The following is a 21,185-nucleotide window of genomic DNA, read 5'->3' on the forward strand; positions in this document are numbered from 1 at the left end:
TAGTTGAAGTAGTTGAATTATTTAATTAACTTATGTTGTATTGCTTTTAGAGGTGAATCGAATGATATTAAAGATATTGTCGATTGGTTAATCAATCGTCGTCAAAAATGAACGTTGTAAAACCATTGACATTCGAAGATTGCTTTTACGAAATTAAACTGCTTAAAATTGATGAATGCAATTTTCTTCATTGAAGGGAGTTTCAAGCGTAGATGTCGTATCGTAATTTAAACTATCACCTCACCTGCCTCTGGACCTCTGCACAATGTTTTCTGAAAATGGATTTGGAACACAATTTTATTGAACTAACTGTTGTGCTTTAAACATGGCGGACAGTCGCGGGCGCCGTTCAGTTCACGCGCAACCGTTGACGGAGGCACGCGTCAACACTTTCGTTCAGAATAAATCGAATTAAAATAATTTATTAAGTCTTATCTTATAAATTAACTAAAGAATTCTATTTCTTGTTGGAAATTCTTTTAAGTGTAAAATTTTTCATTGAAAATAAGTCAGTGAGTGCTGAACGTCGCGTGGATGTTAACTAGCCGGCGTTACGAAGCATTCCAAATTAATTCGAATTGGTCAAGGTCCGTAAGAGAGAGATTGACGTATTGGTGCTGATTTGTGGGCATTCGTCTAAGGATCACGTGTGCATAGGGTGAGTGACATTTAGGCTGTCGGTCTAGCCGCGGCTTTATTTTTACTCTAACGTGAACGTGCGGGATGCTCAACCTCGCGCAACTATTTTTGGTCCACGAAACGTTCACACCTATAATCTAATACGCATTCTCATGTTACAAAATATTAGAAAGCTGATAAAACTAATTTATAATACAAGAAGTACGGTCGCGGCTCAAATTGTTATACAAACAGATGTTTATTCATTTTAAATATATAAAACTCCGTAATATAATGTCAATATGCCGTTACCGCTTTTCTGTTAAGCCGTGTACCAACATGTGTCGTAGTTGCCGTAGTGCGTACATAATTAAATAAGCATAATATACGATAAACTTTGTCGTTGGTTGGTTTCGGTAGTTATTGCGGTGGAAGTTTGATAAAGGCTTGTCCTATCTGGCCGGCCGATGTGCACGCGGTCGCCTCATATTATTCACAAACTGACAGAATTTTAATAGGTAATTCACTAACAGTTGGTATCCGTTCACTTACACATGTTAGTAATGTTGTATAATGGAATGGAATTACAATGTATGTACTCCACCACAAAAAAAACTTGTGAAAGATTGCTTGTCTTTTATTTTAGCGGGGATAACGCACTTGTGATCTAACGAGACGATGCGTGTCTTTATGTTTGTGGTCGCAGATTCGACAGCGTACGAGGAATGTTGCGCTTTATTTTTTTTCTAAATGTCACATGTAATTTAACGCAATGTGTGCTCATGAGTATGCTTTGAAGAATCCGCGCCACTGGCTAGTCTGCAGTTAGTTAACGAAAAATCTTTAACCACACTATAATTTAATAGCCTAACAAGTTGTTTTACATTTATTTTGTTATTTTATGTCATTAACATTGTGCTATTTACATTTTGTTTGTTACTTACATTTAAATATATTCGGACGAGGCTATTTTGTAAAAATACAGTAGTTTACTTTACTTGCACTAGGGCAGTTAATGACAGTACATAATATAAGTATACTATATTTTAAATTACTGTTGTGCAGACCACTGCAGTGTCAACGACCTCGGAAAAAGATTACACAGAGAAAGTAGGAACATCATTGTAAATTGTAATACATAGATGTTAAGTACAACAAAAGCTCAATTTTTAACGTCCAATTGTCTTTTGTATTCCCAACTACACATACCTAACTCGATAATTTACGAAATCGCTGTAAATGTAAAATTTTCCAAACAAACTTTTTAGAAAAATGGAACTAAAATGTCTATATTGATATGATTCGATATAATGTTTTAATATAATATGGTTCGACGTGATCTATTAATGCTTCCAGTAGTTGCCGTCAAATCGAATTTAAGATTTCAGTTTTTATGAGCATTTATGATTTTGAAGGTTCAGATTTTGAAGGTCATTATCATCAGAAGTTGTCACTATTCAATATTTTATATTTATATATGTATCGATAAAAGGTTTCGTTAAAAAATGCTTAACTTTTAGCTTAACCTTCCTTAGATTAAGTTTCAAAATAAAATAAATACCCCTATAATTCGTAGTAGATAAATCGATCAGACTGTTATATTGGTGACGACTGACAAAACTTAATTAATGTAAAAACAAAACACCTACCGAGTACACGTCAATTTAGTATGTAAAAAATAACCACACGAACGAAATAACAGACAAGACTACGCGTGAATTTATTGACCTTGCGACGAAGAATTGATAAATTATTTGAGAAATTTACGGACGAAATAAATTCGGTATTCAATTTAGTTTTATTAGAGAATAGTATAACCTGACCACGTTTCTACAGGCTAACTTTTGAATGTCTTTTTGCAGGAATTAAAATCCAGATTTTCGCCCGCCACGTGGCTCCTAGTGCCGCAAGCTTTATATGCACAAACGTATTGGTCAAACGTCGTAGACCTTGAAATAAAAAAGTAAACTAGTTTATAGAGAACGTAATACTAGTCGTGTAGCGCGCAAAACTTGAAGGAGCCACTGAATTGGGATCGTAAAAATTATATCCTTGCGCCTTTCTACTTTCGCTGCACAGATTAGAATATTTGTATGTTGTCAGTTCGGAATCCGATAGCAATAACAAAACAGTCTAAACAGTTGTCTAAAGATTTGCAGATAATGAACGAATGTTCAAACGTTTCATTTTTGAGAATCGTGAGTGATTTGTGATCGGTAAATAAAATTAAATAATTGGAAGTTTCTTAACGTCAATCACAGCGTCTATAGTGATATCGCAGTCTCAATGCGCGTATGTGGTTATCTCATTGTTTATTCAAAATGACGATGACAATAGATGTCATATGGGCTTACGGTCGAGTTACGTTAAGTATATAATATGTGCTTTAATTATGAAAAAAATGAGAGCTGTTCCGTGGATGTACACTGAACTATATTCAAAATTATTTTCTCGTTTTGGATCTCTGTGTTTTCAAATGTCTGTGTATTCTATTTGTACCAAACGACAATATAACATTATTTATGTAATATCCACCCAAACTTTAGCGTAGTTTAAGAATTTCGATTTCTACAGATATCAGAATCTTTAATAACCTAAGTCTTAAGCCGTTCGCGACTGTGTTGATGACAATCAGATTATACGCCAACAGTGACCAACGGGTGGGCCCTGAGCTCTCCTTTGATGGCAATTATAAAAAGAATAAAAACTCTTGCAATATGCGTATTTCAAATTTTTTTATTGTTTGTGATGATTTCAATTATTTCCTGTCTGTCTGTCACTTATTCTGAGACGACACAGAATGACTTTAGATAAGTGACCCAAATAGATATAGCGAATTCATGTTTGAATGCCCCTTTTAATTTTGATTTTTCCTCTTGATAAGAAACTTAAATATAAATCAATAGCATTCCTTATTTAATAAAAACTGTCAGCTATGTTTAAAAGTACGATACATATGTATGTACTTTATAATTGACTAGCTGAGTCCTGCGATGATACCCGCGGTTATTGTCGTACCGCGGGCGAAGCCGCAGGCCGAAGCTAGTCTAAAAAAAGTAGCCTAAGTTACTCCTTATATCATCAGCTACCTATCAGTGAAATTCCCGTCAAAATCGGTCCAGCCGTTCCAAAGATTAGTCGGAACAAACAGACAGATAATCAAAATAATAATAAAATGTTATTTTGGTATATAGGTAATATGTACTGTGTATACATACTTACGTATTTGGTAAAAAGTGGTTTATTTTATTATTAAAAACAGACACTCCAATTTTATTTATTTGTATAGATTGATAAACTACCGAAAATATCTAATACTCTCACAATATCTATGACTAAGACACACGGCCTTAAAAGATCTCAGACGTATAAAGCTGATAAAATTACCTGCTTAATTTTAAAGCCCTGTTTATAAACAGCTTTAATGGATATGCAATAAGTCTTTCGTTAGTTAGTACCAGATTTATTTTAATCTCATAAGATACGTCTCAGAAAATAATTCTTCTATTTGTACCCGCAAAACTATGTGCATATAAATGAAATTATATGCTTATATGAAAAGTATTTTTTATTTAACACATGAAAAAGTTGAATATGAATTTAGAATTATCGTTCAATTATTTAATGTAGTATCCTACGCGCCTTTATCTTTTGATGTAATTTTTTATTTAAGCAATATGATATGTTTATAAGTATTTAATAAAATGATCCAATTGTTATTGTAATAATGTCATATTCGTCTTATAAGTGAAAGACGATATTGTGCAATGTATATAACGAGTACGTTTCAATATCTATGGAAAATAACCGACACGTCTGCATTCCGATTGTGCAACTAAAGATATTATATGTAATTTTATATTTTTAATTTGTAATTCCAAGCTTATATTGAAATTTCTATATTTGATAAGTAATACACATTCATCATTTCGGAAGACGGAAAAATTACAACGGTGAACCAATCAGAAAGCTGCTCACGTCATTACGGATCCTCCCGATCCATTAACGGTGCTTTTAGGTACCTTTTTTTTTTTTTTTTTTCCTACCTATGCTGATAGCCTTGAGAGGCTATTTCAGCTTCACCCTAACGTGTGTAGGTGAGCTCACGGGGCTCAAACCGGAGAGTTGCTAACACTGACCCTAGCAAGAGCAGTGCTTCGCAGAATCTACCACCGGATCGGAAACGCGACCCACTGAGAAGATCCGGCGAGAAACTCAGTGGGCTTTTTAGGTACCACAAGCACCGGTCACCGTTCTCGCCAAACCCGTCGCTTGCGACGAAGGGCTCGATGAGCGAATTAACCCATAGACACAGCCCACTGAGTTTCTCGTCGGATCTTCTCAGTGGGTCGCGTTTTCGACACGGTGGTAGATTCTGCGAAGCACTGCTCTTGCTAGGGCCAGTGTTAGCAACGCTTCCAGTTTGAGTCCCGTGAGCTCACCTACATGTTAGGGTGAAGTTGAAATAGCCTCTCAAGGCTATCAGCATAGGTAGGGAAAAAAAAGAAAGAAAGTCGACCGTATTCAGGTGACTATTAGGTATGGTCGAAGTTCACTAGTAGACATTTCATAAATTAAAATAAAATACCAAAAACTAACATTCTATTTACACGATTAAGTATTGGTGGTTAATATTAAACGACACTATAATGTTGCTAATACCAAATTCAGATAACTCAAGACATAAGATCGAAGAGTTAATAACGTTGGAGTAATGGCGAGGGGGACGGTGAGAGTTCGGTGTGGAATCACATCTTCTACCAATTGAAAACTCTCCGTTATTCAGCCACCTTGGTAGAAATGTGCAGAAAGCCATACACGTACGTGTTGTTGTTATATGACATGTGTTCTTGTTGCGCTCTATTTTACACTTGAACATTGTCATATTATAAATTCACGTTAAAGAATTCTAGGTGGCGTAAACAGCCCGCATTGTGTAAATATATATGGAAATGTAATATTTATCACAAAGGGAAAGTCACGGTCTGTCGCTCCAATGCCATTAAATTAAAAAATTTATTTCTATTAACTCCACATATGTATATTTATAATCCTATAAACAGAGTATACATTAACTTATTGCGTTTTTTTACTTTAATAGCCAATCGTATCTCCTATATCATATTTTCAAATCAACCATTTTGCCTCGGAATTATTTTAGCGGCCTGGTAAAATTTCATTCATCAATAATACTCAAAATTTAAATATACAAAACCTAAATTGCTTCTGTCATTGAATGAATGACAGAAGCAGAAGCAGAATGTGAACCTGTGTCTCATGTAAAGTAACTTCTTCTACAAAGAACACAAACATTTGGATACTTTTAGGTAAATAGGAAAATACAATAAACTATTATAAACAAAAAAATCCAATTATTGCTAAATAGTGTTTTAATGGACGATCTGTGTATTGTGTGTCTAAATGAATGAGCGATGAAAAATTACTCATAGACAAACTGAATTAGTTTATATAATATAGATTTACCAGTGAGGAAGTAAATTATGACTAAAGACTAATTAATAATCTACTTACTAGCAGTAATAATACTTTATATAAGTCTCTAAAGAAGTTTAATCTTAAGCCTCTTTCTGTCTCTCTCAGGTTAACATTCGCTCCGAAAACCGTGATTGCATTTTAACGCACGTGTTGGTTCCGCATATTTTTCCGATCGGTGTGTTTTTTATGCACTTTTCAAAACCTCTGTAAACTGCTAAAAATTCGAGCGAATGTGCAAGAAATAATAAAAATTACTTTTGCCTATATAAGCAAAAAAAAAACTTCTAAAAATTATAAACAAATTTGATTTGTCCGAGAACACTGATAATTTAAAACACCTGTTAAATATATGGTATTCTTCGTGTAGGAAAGATATATACAACATATAATTTAGTATTAAATGAAGTGTCATGAAATATGCGTGAGGTTTTAAAAATGAAATTGACGGAAACGTATTATACTCAAGGAAAAAAAACACAGGCGACGCCGACTCGTTACTAGCTCATTCACAAGTTTAAGATATGAGGCAAAAAAAAAAACATTTAGAAAAAGCTAACACGTCCAGGGATAAGTTCTCGGAAACACCAAAGCGTGGGATTCTAAAAAAAATCGGTGTCTTATGCTACGAACCGTGTTGTTTGGCGCCATATCCTGAGTGTGAACGATCCATTCATTTCTGAGAAAGAAAAAAAACCTAGACATAGAAACCGCCGTAGTATCGAAAATGCGTCCAAGTATCAATGGAATTTTTATATTGGTTTTTGTGGGGTTCAATAATGAGAGAGCGAGAACGATATAGTATGTATATAAAAAAGAGATGCTCGAAATTTAGCCTAAACGCTGATATAGACTCTCAGGGCTCTCAGCTTAGATAGGACAAAAAATTTAGCCTAATTTCTAATTAACTTGATGGCAATTTGTATAGTGTAATTTTTACTTAACAAGTTATTCACATTAGAGGTCTTAACATTTGAAATATCAGTTTTGATAACTAGATATTAGATGAAATAGATCCTTGTGGTGCCAATCGTTGGGAATCCAATCCAAATTGAATGTATGTATTTAAGGTAAGAAAAAAGTGGGAAAAGAAGTCAAGTGTACGCCACGAATAATAATGAGAAGTTACTAATAATATAATATAAAACGTTAAATTAATAATCTAATTTTTGAAAATTCTAAATTCGGTTAATTTCTGTCTAAAACTTAATTTAACTGAAATTAATTTTAATACTTTGGAAGTTCTAAATTTCGCGTGCTTATCATAACGCGATATTCAAACAGGCCCACACGATGTGCAAACTGTAATAATGTTCATTTATTAGTTTTGTGTTAAAAATATAACTATGTTCTTAGGTTATTACGTACATAGAGGTGTTAAGTTAAATACAACGATTGTGTACAGATACAAAAAAAAAGTGAGAAACAGTGCTACGTATTGGTTGAATATATTTTTATTTATTTAAAAAACACATACTAAGCAATCACTGATCGTAATAAATAAACTAAATACTTCATATATAGCTCCATAGAATTTTTAGGCTTAAACAGTGGGTAAACCATTATAAAAGTCGATGTCGATATGAATCACTTTCACGATGACATGAAAATGTCAATGCAAAATGAAAACGCGGCATAGCCGTTATACAATAGGTACATTTATAAAATCAACTTTATGTATCAAAGATGGGTGGTGGCATTCAGTCTTTGGAGTTTACGAGCTGCAGTAACCAATTATAATTCGATAGCTCGTGTACCCATATATGCAATTATAGGTATATATTTTATATAAATATAAATAAAAGCTGCTGAAGTACATAGATAAGACGTACCCGCCCAATTAAATGCCAACAGGCGGGTCTATGTTACTTACTTACCGGTGTAGAAGAAATTTCATTTAAGTAGATAAAATTGACATTTGGAACATAATTTTACTTTAAGTGCAATTTATAGATAGTATTTATATTCATTACATAATACGTTCGGTATAAGAAAATCCAATGGGGACCCAGTCTAATTTGAAATGATCGTTTACAATTAGACTGGGTGATGTCCCCTTTCACCCTGTCCGTTCTATTTCGGTTGTGATTTCAGATCATTCACCGTCGACTGCATTGCTGAATGAATCTCTTTGAACGACTCAGTCTTGTAGTCTGATGTAACCAGTTTTAGGCAAATCATTGTTTGAGTCAAGAATCATAGAATGAGTTTTCATTTTTTCTTCATGTGTATGATGATGAAGTTGAATTCTTCCGATTTCATTAGAAAAGAGTTGATTTAAAAATGACTTTGTCTTTGGATCGCATTCTTCTATGAAATGGCTATCCTCGTTTTAGTCGACAAATGTACCCAAATCGAACTAAATTAAACCGCGAAATTGCTCTTGGAGCAGATTAAGTTTTTTCAATTTCTAAATTTCGATAAACACTCCCATCTCAAAAGAAAGTCTGTAAGTAATGCACTATATATTATGGTGATTTTATGCATATGCAGATAATATGCTAAGAAATGTATTAAATGTAACACAGTATGTCGTATGGAAAAAAACTTGGCAACTGTTTAAACAAAAAAAACGTATCATGTAACTGTTGAAAGTATTTAATAAATTTTTTAAAGTAAAATTATTGAAAGAACTACGCCACCAGTATGTTATCATGTTCAGTAAAATTGTAATGTACATAATTTTTTTTTATATATTTCTGCAAATAAAGGAATAATGCATTTCGTTCCAATATTTAATCTATACCCTTGATACGTCATTGATGTAAACAGACTTTTTGGCGGGAACGCGAGGAGTGAAGTTGTGTGATTTGTTTTATTTTGTCTATTTAGTGTTTCTTCAGGTTTAAATGTGTAATAATGGTGGTTTATTAACTGTTTAATATCTGTGAAAGTGCACAAATGTGGGAAAATGAAACAAAGCTGCTGGACGTAACTTCTCGGGTTCCTCCAAAAAGTCCACTGAAAAAATCTCAGTAAATGACCACCATTTTACTGCGATTATATTTCATCCCATATCATCTCATTTCATTAAATTTCATCCCAGTTGATTAATGTCTCAAATTAATCATCTTCATTTCATTTCACTCCATATTATCATTTTTCATAAAATTAAGAAAATAAAGTAAAATAAGACATGACTTAAAGGTCTTAGTTACCAGGTCATAAAATCTCTTAAAAAAAATATTGATGTAAACATTATTTTAACAGTGATGTGGTGTGTAAATAGTAGTCGTAGCTAGACCTTGTCTGTGGAAGGGGTTTTTTTGGAGGCGCGTTCGCATTAGAAAACAGCGTGAGTCAGAGAAGACAAACCTGAGAATCGCCTAAAGCTCTCAAAAGTCTTTTCAGCGACAGGATTCCTCAATGATCCTTGAGCGAACTGAACGCGAACACTTCACAATATTATTAACACAGCCCTGGTATGGTATGATAGTTATGAAAATAAGCGAATTTAATATCTTAACGTTTAATATACATACATTTAAAATTTTCTTCACGAGCGTTGCGTGTTGGGCGTATAGAAGCGGTAATTCGAATGTTGTTATATCAGTTCGAAATTTAAAATTGTTTTAATTAATCCAATTTTTGAAATGTGTGAGCCATCAAAGAGGATGCATTTGTTTCCAAAGAGGTGGTAACGCAAGCTTAAAAACTCTAAGATCAATAATACTCTTCTGAAAAAAAGAAAGTGCTCATCCAACTCGATTTATCTACTGCTCAGCATAACAAAGGTTTTTTGGTCTGTTCATCAATTCAAATAACAACACGATTATTTTTACATATTTTGAATCACTACAGATTTAAATTTACACGTAATAACGCTGAAAGCATTTTTTCCTTCCAAACTATGATAAAGCAAAGGGATTAAAATAGTTTAACACGTTCATGTTACTAGACACCGTAGATTTTGCACTTAAATACTAGTTTAGAAGATAAGGCCGTGGAAAGTCGCTTCGCCACATTCTTAGCGAATCTATTTGATTTATTTGTACGTGCGTATTATAAAGCAGGAAAACTTGTTTCCATAGTAATTACAGTGCGGCGCGGCGCTTCGCTATGGCGCCTTCAGATATGTTTACTAATTTTGTTATATGAAAAATTGTAACTTAATGATAGGTAATTCTAAACGCTGAGTAATGCTAATAAATGTTGAGATCTCGATCTTGTGTCTCAAGTTGGTATTTTCGTTGTGATGTCTATAGGCTCCAGTCACCCCTTAAAACTTTCTGTTTCTTTTGAGCAATTCAAAAAATTAGGTAAACACCTGGTGCTGGTGGTAGGACCTCTTGTAAGTCCGCGCGGGTAGGTACCACCGCCCCACCTATTTCTGCCGTGAAGCAGTAATGCGTTTCGGTCTGAAGGGTAAGGCAGCCATTGTATCAATACTGAGAACTTATATCTCAAGGTGGGTGGCGCATTTACGTTGTAGATGTCTATGGGCTCCAGTAACAACTTAACACCACTCGTCCACCGTGGGCTCGTCCACCCATCTAAGCAATAAATAAATAAATAAAACAAAATTAATCGGCGATTACGTACAGTTGTTTTAAAGTACATATTATTTATTCAAGCCAAAACTTTTATTCCATGCTAGAGTAGAGAGAGAACCTTGCTATGATTTACGAAATTAAATATATTAAATAAATTTTTGTCAGAAAATACGTATAGGAAGCTCTAGCTACTTACTTACTTTGATGAGTGATATATTATTTACGTAGGTACTCTAAATTCATCCATTTTCTAAATTCTGTTTCCTCCGAAATGAAGGCTCCGATTCGATACTATAAAAAACACCAATGGTCACAAGTTAATATTCAAAAATATTACAAAAATGCATACCGCAGTCGTAAAATTACGAAAACAAGCCTTTAATCTCATTTAAGTTTGATTCACACATCACAGGGCTGTGTGACAAGGTCACAATAACCTATTGTTACGAGATACAATTCGTGCTATACGCAATCGATTCAAACGTTACGCATTACCATAAAGATTGTTTGTATTAGTATACCGGACAAGCGACATCATTAAGCTCAAAGACTTTGAAAACACACAGACTGAACCGTCTCACAACGGATTGAATGTTTAAGTATACCAATAAGATGAAAAATAGACGTTTTAGGTAAAAATAAAAAAGTGCGTGCGTACAAAGTATACATGTCAGAAGTGAAACTTTTTTGGCGAACTAATTTATAAGTCTTGCTTATGTTTATACAAATCTAAAACTAGATTTCCGAGACTTAGAGGAAGGGAAAAAGGAAGATATGTTCCCGCCAAAAGTCTGTTAAATGTCAATCTCAAACCTCAGTGTTGACAGTCACATTATGTTTAGATTTCTAAATTGTAAATAACTAATATTTTGCCAATTGAATTGACTAATTTAATTTCATGCTATTTTATTAATGTTCCAAATTCTTTTCATTTCATTTCAATTCCTATTGACATTTTTCAAAAAAAAATTATAAAATATTAGGTTGTATGGCATGATACATTTGCCTTTCCAGTTGGAAAAATACAACACTACTACTACTGACATTAACAGCTAACAGCTGATTGTGACAGGAAAGGTAGATGGCAAACGTCCCAGAGGACGCAGTCCCACGAGATGGTCGGACCAAATACGATCTTCTCTGAGCATCAATTTCCATAATGCCCTTCATGAAGCAAAGGATCGCGGCAGATGGAGGGAAGTCGTATGGGAGAAATTGATGCAGCGGGGGAGTCTCGACCCTCAGTAATGAGGAAAACGACGCGAGGAGGACTACTGACATTTGACAAGTACTTAATTTCAATAGTAGTTTGATGTCACTTCCGATGCATACCTGCGTGACGTTCTGTAAAAATTTTACCCCCATGCGCCTAAAGAAATTTCACTTCAAAAATAACACACTGTAACAAGTTCGGAAAACTAAGAAAGAAAAATCGTATAATACAGAACCTTATCGCTCACGATAATAAAACATATTTACATTCAAATCGAATGCAGTTTTTGTGGTGTTATGTACAAATGTTTTTATTTATAACTTATGGAGCCTTGAACGGTTTTCAAGATCAGGGAAACTTACTTGTTTTCAACTATCTGCGTATAATACAGAAGATACGGGTATACTGATGAGAACACCTTGGACTATTGTTACAACAAATACTTTTCCAACATCCATCCATGTTATTTGTATAATATTTATATTTTGCTATCTGACTTCAATCTTCGTCCTGTAGATTCTATTTCGAGTACTGGTAGTAGGGGATATTTTATGAGGGCGCATGGTTTCGTACTATTTTTATCATGAAGCTACCACGTTTCGGCTTAGGGGTGAAGCGACCGTTTCTAATACAATTGAAACTTTGTTTTAAGACGCAGCATGTCCTCTTACCATGCTGCATAGGGTTATAACATGGATTTTACGACCTGCCGCCTGACTGACGTCAATCCTACGGTTATTCTCCTTCTACCTATAAGTTAAATTTCTAAATAGTATAAAGCAAAGTCGCTTTCAGCCTCGTTTGAGTATATTTTATTACGTCTTCTGGACTTTTCTGAAACATAAATTAAAAGGATAAGAAACAACAGTCATTGCTACAAATAGCTCGAATCGATTCCGAAGATCCTCTTTGTTAATGTCGTAGGTCGTCCAGTATATAATGAATACTTTTTCTGAAAACTTGAAGCGTATAGCGTTAGCATTTCTCGAATGTCATTCCAACGGTGACATTATCACGACATCGTATCATCGGGAGTACACCTGAATGTGAAACACAGCTTTTACGTCTTTATACAATATCAAATTAACAATGAACATTTTATATGATTGTATTTTTTTGGTTTCTGGTATTCAATAAGCCAATCCAAAATAAAGTCCAAATATACTAGCGTTGTCTCTGTCGCACGCTCTACGAAGCCGACATTAGACGATTGTCTCTTTCCAAAGGTCGATGTGCAATATTAACCGGCGGGTGCTGTATCTTAAGATATTTTTATTTTGTTGTCAAGTTTAAGTCAAGTTCAAATGCTAGCATGACAAAACGGAACATATTATATACTTCGTACATTACATTCGAACGAACACAAATCGATGTGCTGACGCACGTCACTTCACTTTTAAAATGTTGAATTTTTAGTAGATCTAAACTAAACGAACACGTGTGTAAATTTATAGTGAACAATACAAATTTGCTCATTGAATCGGATATATATGTAATATTTACATTGTGGTCATGACATTGTAGAAAACTATTGTATTTTACACGAAGCGTAACCACATCATTACGTGGGTGCTAGAAAGGTTTCAAATAAGCATTTTATAATCGAAGTTGTAAAAGTGTTTATCACTAGACTAAATATATAAGAGCTCTAAATATCTAATCTATGTTAAATCAAGTCAAATATTGTTGAATTCCACCTCTAAAAGAGAGTGCACTTAATGTTCATAAATATAAGAAACAGATTAGGTTATTTGTATTAGAAATAAGGTACATATTCCTAAGTTGTGTACGTATTTCTAATTCGTGTTTTTTAATCACTGGTTTTATATTTTTTTGAATTTTTGATAATTGTCGCTCTTAAATCCTATGTCCAAAATGTATTATATAATTGTGAAAAATAAAATAAATAATGTAATTAAAATATTTAAGCGAACTTACTATGAAAAAACATGTATTTTCAATGTTGATCAGTTCAAGAATAAAATCTGTCACAGACAGTTGTTTAGCCCTAAACTATGTACTAACACACTTTTAAACACAATATATGTGCGTAAATAAATATTGAGCATCTAGAAAAGGAGTGACCAAATTCACTCAACACACGAACGTTTGCCCGATCTGGGAATCGATTCCCATAGATTCGAACCTACAATTCTCGGCTCAGTAATTGGGGTTGCTAATTGCTGCGCCACCAAGTCAGACATTAGTTCTTATTCGATATTTTATATTATGAGCCATTAATTTTATAAAATATGGTTGCACCACTTTTGTTTATCATCATATCCCGTGGAATATTTGGTTGTAACAAGTTTAAATGTCAGATTTCATAACATGACGAAACAGGTATTCTATTTATTTGTTTCTGTGAAGATACACGAAGGTGAATGGAAAATAATATAATATGTATAGACTAAGAGATTGGCAGTTTAAACCACAAACGTATTCTAAGCACTCGATAATACTCGATAACTTGTATGTATTTTACAAAAACCTCCTTCGAGCATGCCATTGCCAACGGGCTACAACTATTAGCACTCGAACATACTGCGTGTTATATACTATATATGTCTATTTAGCATAGGTGTTCACAATTACGAAAATAATAAATGATTAGTTACCCGTTCCAACATAGAACGGTGCCAAGCTATTTCTTTTTTCTAGATTGAAGGATGAGCTCTGGCTTTACTTTATGTATCTGCAGTCCATAGACATCACAACATGAATACCGGCGCCAAATTTGAGACATGTCAGGCAAAAGTCTTCATTGTATTATCTGCCGGCTATACTATCCATGATACCGCCCGAACAAGTGTTTCGGGATAAACATGTGGATGTAGGTACCTCGCCGTGCTGCGTTGTACATTGCGCTCTAATATAATTTCCTATGTCGGAAAATCGCAAAACATATTCTATTAGAATATCTAAAGTGCTCTAAATTTATAGAAACTAAAAAACCATCACCGCTACATAATATTGTTCTCGAAATCGGTTTTCACGAAATACCTAACAATATCGGTTTGACAGAAATAGATACGTTCTTGCTATACAAAACAAGTCATAACAGGTATTTCGAATGACATAGAACTTGAAAATTAACATAGTTATATGCTATAAGCATAACATTCGCCATTATTCAATACAGTGGTCGATTTGCGTTCATTCTGTCGATCGCTTTTTCTGTGATGTGAAATTGTGTATTTTATTTTAAAATAGAGGTAGGTTTAATATATGGTAGTTAACCTTTATAATGTCAGTCTTTAAGTTTACTGTTAAAGTATATGTTATAAGCTTGGTTAATAATTAATTAATTTCAAATTAAATACTTTGAAGACAAAAAACTTATTAGTGTTTGTGATGTCGTCGCCCATCTTGAGACACGAAGTCAAAGCCTTAAAAGCATTAAAAACACAAAAGCTTCAAAACTTCCAAAAAACGCAGGACGGTGATAATAAATTCCCAAAAATAATTTGGTAAAATTAACAATAATTATTTGTCATATAGGATAATTACTAAAAACTATAAATAAAAACTATTTAAGGCTAAATCACTTTAGTACGAAGTAGTCAGTATTATTTTCAATAATCTTTTTGAAATTTTGACTTCTAAACTACAAATTTATGTCAGCTAATCAAAGAAACCTTCAACATTATGATGCATAAAAAATGTAAAGAAATGCAAAAAAATCTAAATGAAAAACAAATCCTAACTATTTGACATTGTGTCTCTTATAAGGAAAATTTTAAATCAAAACAGAGATTATATTACATTGTAATTTTCCAAGATTGTCTTATTATTTACTGGCTACATAAACTAGTATTAAATTGTTTGATGTAAAACGCTGTTTTGATATGAGCGAACATTAGCCGAAACTTGATTATTTAGCATTTTGATTTAATACATTCGTTCATTTTAAATTCCACAATTTATTCATATGAAAACGAATCAGATAGAATTAGATACAACTAGCCGTACTCGCCCGCTTCGCTGGGCTTTTAAAATTAGCATTATTATTTATTGTCATTATTATTAGGGAGTCCAACACTCATATAAACATTAGCCTATCCATTAAGTACGTGTATTTTCTACATGGATACCAAGTTTCAAGTCAATCGGATGCACGGTTCAGTAGTTATAACGGAACATCCGTAAATACCAATATAAATTTATATATTAGTATAGATTGATAATACCAATCAATGTTTCAATTGCATTGCAATACAATTGAGACATGCTATGCATTGGCTTTCGTCTATGGACTCCCTTAACCACTTAACATCAGGTGAATCCAAAGCTCAACTGCGCACTTGGTGGAAAGCCACGATCGTGTATTGAAATTATTTAAATTTTATGTACTCTGTGACTTAATATACGTCTATAATTCGTATCTATATGAAACTCCCACGCGATCAAAACACTGACCAAAATTTCATCACTCTGGCAATTCTTATCTTCCGTATGATTTAATGTAAACACACATAAAAAGGTCTCCAATGTGATAATTTTGTAAAAATATAAAATGATTGTATTGTATGTAAACTGTTGGATTACGGGTTTGTTTTTGTGTGTTTTTAAAACTTATAGGTCTCTTTATCCGACTGCCAAGGGAGGGTAATGTTTTCATAATAAATTTATTTAAGCACATAAATATATTTAGCAATTTTGTATGGTGAATACCAGAAGTCACTTAGATACGTGGGTATTTTTCTTAATCACATATTAACATTTTTTCGCCATAAATCTGCCTATCCAAAGTCGGTGGTTCAAGTCATGGTAATATGCTATGTAAAAATACACATGGGAAATAATTAATGAATTAATAATTAAATTTCAAATTACATAGTTCCTAGTAATTTTTATTATATTTATGTATCCGAAACTATAACACTATTATTTAATAATTGTAAAGTTCTAAATGATTAAATATCTATAATGTTTTCCTATATCGATTCAAAAAAAAAACATCTTCATCCTGTTGAATTTTTATGCAACTACTTTGATGAATGAATTTTGATACATCGTAAAAAAATTAATTTATGTTATGATACGCTTATCACGATAGAAAGTGTGAATGCTCACTTTACTTTGAGAACCAAAGGATCGATTAGGCAATAGAACAAGGATTATACCACAAAGCTAATTTCCAATACATGCCCCGCTACTAGTAATAATTAAGATAATTAACACTTAAATAATGAAGTCTTAAACGACAGTGCAATTGAAACTTATATTTTCAAAGGCAGGTTAAATTAAGTAATTTAGTTCCTTGAGAAGAATTTTGAATCTACTTATTTATATCCGTGAGATTGGAATGTCAGTAATGACTTCTGCAGTCGTGCATTGCAATTTATACCGGAAAAGTTCGTTAAATTGAAAACATTCACACAGCTGTACTCGACTTTGAGCAGGACATACGAATTTAAGTGACATGAGAATAATACTAACAATAAAACTACCTAAAATGTTATAGTATTTTTTTATTGTACACAATAATTTACATTCACACTTAAGGCATGAGAAGAAAGTGAGAAATGTAAATTGAAACACAATTATTTTATTGAATTTATACATGGCCAATGGTTTTATAAATATCATAGCTCGAAAACGTTAAATCGTTTTCACTTTATTACAATTTTAAAAGACATCGATATTAAATGAAGTAGTTATATTTTATTGTAATGGAATTTTCTTGCGTTTTGAAAATGTTTCATTTGGACATCTTTGTTTTGAGGAATCTTTTTTTTTAATTGCTTATATGGGTGGACGAGCTCAATGTCCATTTGGTGTAAGAGTGGCTACCGGAGCCCATTGACATCAACAACGCAAATGCCGTCACCCACCAGTTCTAAATCTCAGTTTTATAGGACGACGGTTGCCCCACACTCCATACGATAATTACTGTTTGATGGCAGAAATAGACAGCGTGTGGTGGACATCTACCCATGCGAGACCCAAGAGACCCTACTATCAGTAATCTCAATAATACATATAAAATATTTTTCAACAATATAAATATACCCACTTATTAGGATAGATAACGGATAATTTATCGGGAACGTATAAAATCTCTATCAACGAGCTTTTCCAGCACAAGCTATTATCAGAGCTTTTGCAAGTATAGATAACAAAATTTGATAACATTACATGAATAACGAAAATTGCGCGTATGTTTACGATAAGCGATGTATTTATTAACTTCGTGTAGGTATTCATTTTGTGCCTTCATAAAAATTCGTGTGCATATAGTTTTATTACTCTTAGTGTGCATAAGAGTAAATTTAAGTTATTAGACACCCGCTTGGCTGTGCTCCTGGCATTGCTGACGTCCAAGAGGGACAGCGATGGCAATATTTATAAAAATTAAAATATTCAACTATTCTAGAAAATGCTTAATGCCTTTACATAAGTACATGCATTATCGTCTAATTTATAGCACATAAAACTTATATCCACTATTTCTTTATAAAAATTCCTATTGAAGGAATATCTTTAGTGTTTTTATTTATTTTCAATCCATTACTTTCAAGTTACTATTTTTTAATTTTACTTGTTTTATTGACAATCTTTGGTATAAATGTTATCTTAACTACCCCTTCCTTCCAATTTTCGCTATTTCAAATCACGTCATACATAAATAATCAAATAATATATTTTATTTCGTAAACGCTAACAGCTGTACAGCTCTGTAATATTATAAAACTCTGCAATATTTCCAATGGAGTTTTATTACGTTAGAGATAATGAATATGAACGCAGTTAAAATTACAGTTAACGAGAGAGGTCGAATATGTTATCGCACTCTTATCAGTGTACACTGAATGTGATTTGTTCGAATGCAATGAGATGTAACAGTAAATACACTTACTTGAGAATATAAAAAAAAACAAGTATGTTTAATTTAAAACACAAATTATCAATCTTACTAACAAATTTCAATTAATAATTGATTTCAAGAAAAATTACAAATCGAAATTTGAAAAAATAGGCAGTAAAACAACTTCTATTTTCTAATATTATATCCTACGAATAAATAATAAGTCTACTAAGTACTACTACTAAGTAATAATAAGTACTTATTATTTATTCGTAGATTATATCTTATTATGCTTAAATATATGTACATATGATTCAGTAGCAGGATTGATTATTGACATAAAAAGTTTGTGAGACGTACAATGAACATAAGTCAAAATACTATTTTATCTTTCAGTCATCATCACATGAAATATTATGGACCCAGGTACAGTAAATTGACCAGGCTTTTTAAATTCTGCTTTTTTTAAGCTTAGACATTTTAAAAATAATCTTAAACAAACCAAAGTAAGAAAAGCTCCTTTTTTTAAGTACAATACATTCATGTGGTGGAAACATGGGACTTATTACATATATTATTTTGTTCGACATCTTCGATCAGCAATAGTACTATTGTAGTACTATGTAGTCATCACATGAATGTATTGTATTTAAAAATAGGAACTTCGACATCTTAAATTACGTTTTTAAATAATGAAGTAATGAGCTTTACGATACGTCGTTTAGGATGTTTTGTTTTGCTAGAATTGCTTATTCGTAGATATTTAGGTATTCCAAGTTCAAGTTCATTTGTGAATTGTTTTGAATAATTGTATAAATAAATACATTATTTAGCATTGTTATCCTGGTTCATTCATTTTTATATTAAAATATTGAGCGTTATTTGGTTGGTAAATATGAAATAAACTTCGATGATCATAAATATTTTATAATAAGTGTTATGAAAAAGTAGGTGCATTTTCACAGCTACAATTTCATAAAAAAAAACCATGACAATTCCAACAACTACGTGAATAAAATAGACATGCTTTAACAAAAACCGACTTCAAATAGAAAAAATATATATTCCGTAACAAATTAATATACAGTAAAACAATCATCATCGAAATCCGTTGGCGTGATATTGAGTGATTATTCATATATTTGTCGCGCACGTACTTAATCCTAATTTAAGACTTATATAGTTTTCTCATGAATACCATTATCAGAACTGGACTAAATTGAAACGGGACCACAAGGGAATCGTCAGCTTTCTATTAAAACAAATAATCATCAAAATCGATTCGCCCAGTCAAAAGTTATGAGGTAACGAACATCAAAAAAAACATACGGTCGAATTGAGAACCTCCTCCATTTTGAAGTCGGTTAAAAAAAAATCATGTGCTGCGTTTCACAATATTGCGCACAAAATTAAAATAAACTTAATATGACAGTTTGTCCGACCGACGAACTGTATAGTGAGCTATTTGAACCATAGGTCAACTCCGATAAATTCGGCTCACAGTGGAAAATAATGAAGGTCTTCAACGGTTATAATCTTGGCGCCACTTGTACATAAACATACGCTGTACATATAATTATATTGCAAATACGACGTATATAGTCGACCAAAACGCGAAGCATTTTGTTTATATAATATAAGGAAAGTCTCATTCTTACACCCATATTTGTAACAAATCGTTACGTTACTTATCATGTATTGTAAATGTATGTAATATTAATTGTAATTTTTGCATTATCTTCATTTCAAATATAAATTATGAAAAAAAAAATTCTTATTTCGCCCAGAAGAATTCCAGTTAATGCTATTATATAAAATTTAATGAAAATATTTACGAGCGAATTCGAACTCGATTTTTCTGGTTTAAAACTGATAATGTTATAGTGTTTGTATAAAGCGTCATTCTAATGAAATCGTTGTCGATTTTATTACTTAACCAGCTGATATTGGCACACGAACCAATTAATTCCCTTTGTGCTGGACATTCTAATTTAAAAGTTTTATTTTATTTTCTTTTGATCAGATCACAAGTCAAGATGGTGGTGAGGGTAGCAACAGATGAGCGGCCTTTTGAGAGTCCTTCTTCGGATGAGAGTGGGCTCGGGAGAAGCGACTCTCCAAGCGAAAACACTGAACCAGAAGCAGCATTGGTAAGTCTTTAACTTAGAACATTAAACTAGCTTCGCGTTTCTTAATAATAGTATGTTACTATATTTGAAATGAAAAGAATAGAGTATCTGTAATATGAATCTAGAGAACGAGAAGAACAACTATTAACATTATCTGATTTGGTTTTGCCCAACAATGGATGATTAATACTCTGATAGTATTTTCTACAATTTTGTTATAGAAGTTATCACCTCATACTATTTTATTCGTTTTTAATATAGGTCTGAAACTTTTCGAAAAAGACCAAACTGATGTACCTACATAAAAAAAACTTTATTGTCAAATGTCGCCATATTGACTTCAGTGTCAATAATAAACATGGCCTATAGATTTTGAGAAATACGTTTTATAATGGGACGAACCGAAATGCCTGTATTTTCTTTCATTT

At 32.7% G+C, this 21,185-nt stretch overlaps 1 protein-coding gene across 2 annotated transcripts in view; it reads left to right on the forward strand.

The window, feature by feature from the left end:
* Nucleotides 1–294: 294 nt before the first annotated feature.
* The window catches only part of LOC114250471 (monocarboxylate transporter 14), a 36,514-nt gene continuing 15,623 nt past the window's right edge, over nucleotides 295–21,185 (forward strand). The window contains exons 1-2 of one of the 2 annotated variants that reach the window (XM_028184357.2): nucleotides 295–658; nucleotides 20,652–20,778. In XM_028184357.2, the coding sequence (XP_028040158.2) occupies nucleotides 20,665–20,778 (114 nt within the window). In that variant the 5' untranslated portion in view covers nucleotides 295–658; nucleotides 20,652–20,664. Of the gene's footprint in view, nucleotides 659–14,933; nucleotides 15,033–20,651; nucleotides 20,779–21,185 lie in introns of those variants that run through there. The other variant, XM_089737362.1, reaches the window with a different exon arrangement.

This window comes from Bombyx mandarina, chromosome 23, assembly GCF_030267445.1.
Source record: "Bombyx mandarina strain Sakado chromosome 23, ASM3026744v2".
NCBI classification, from domain to species: Eukaryota; Metazoa; Arthropoda; class Insecta; order Lepidoptera; family Bombycidae; genus Bombyx; species Bombyx mandarina.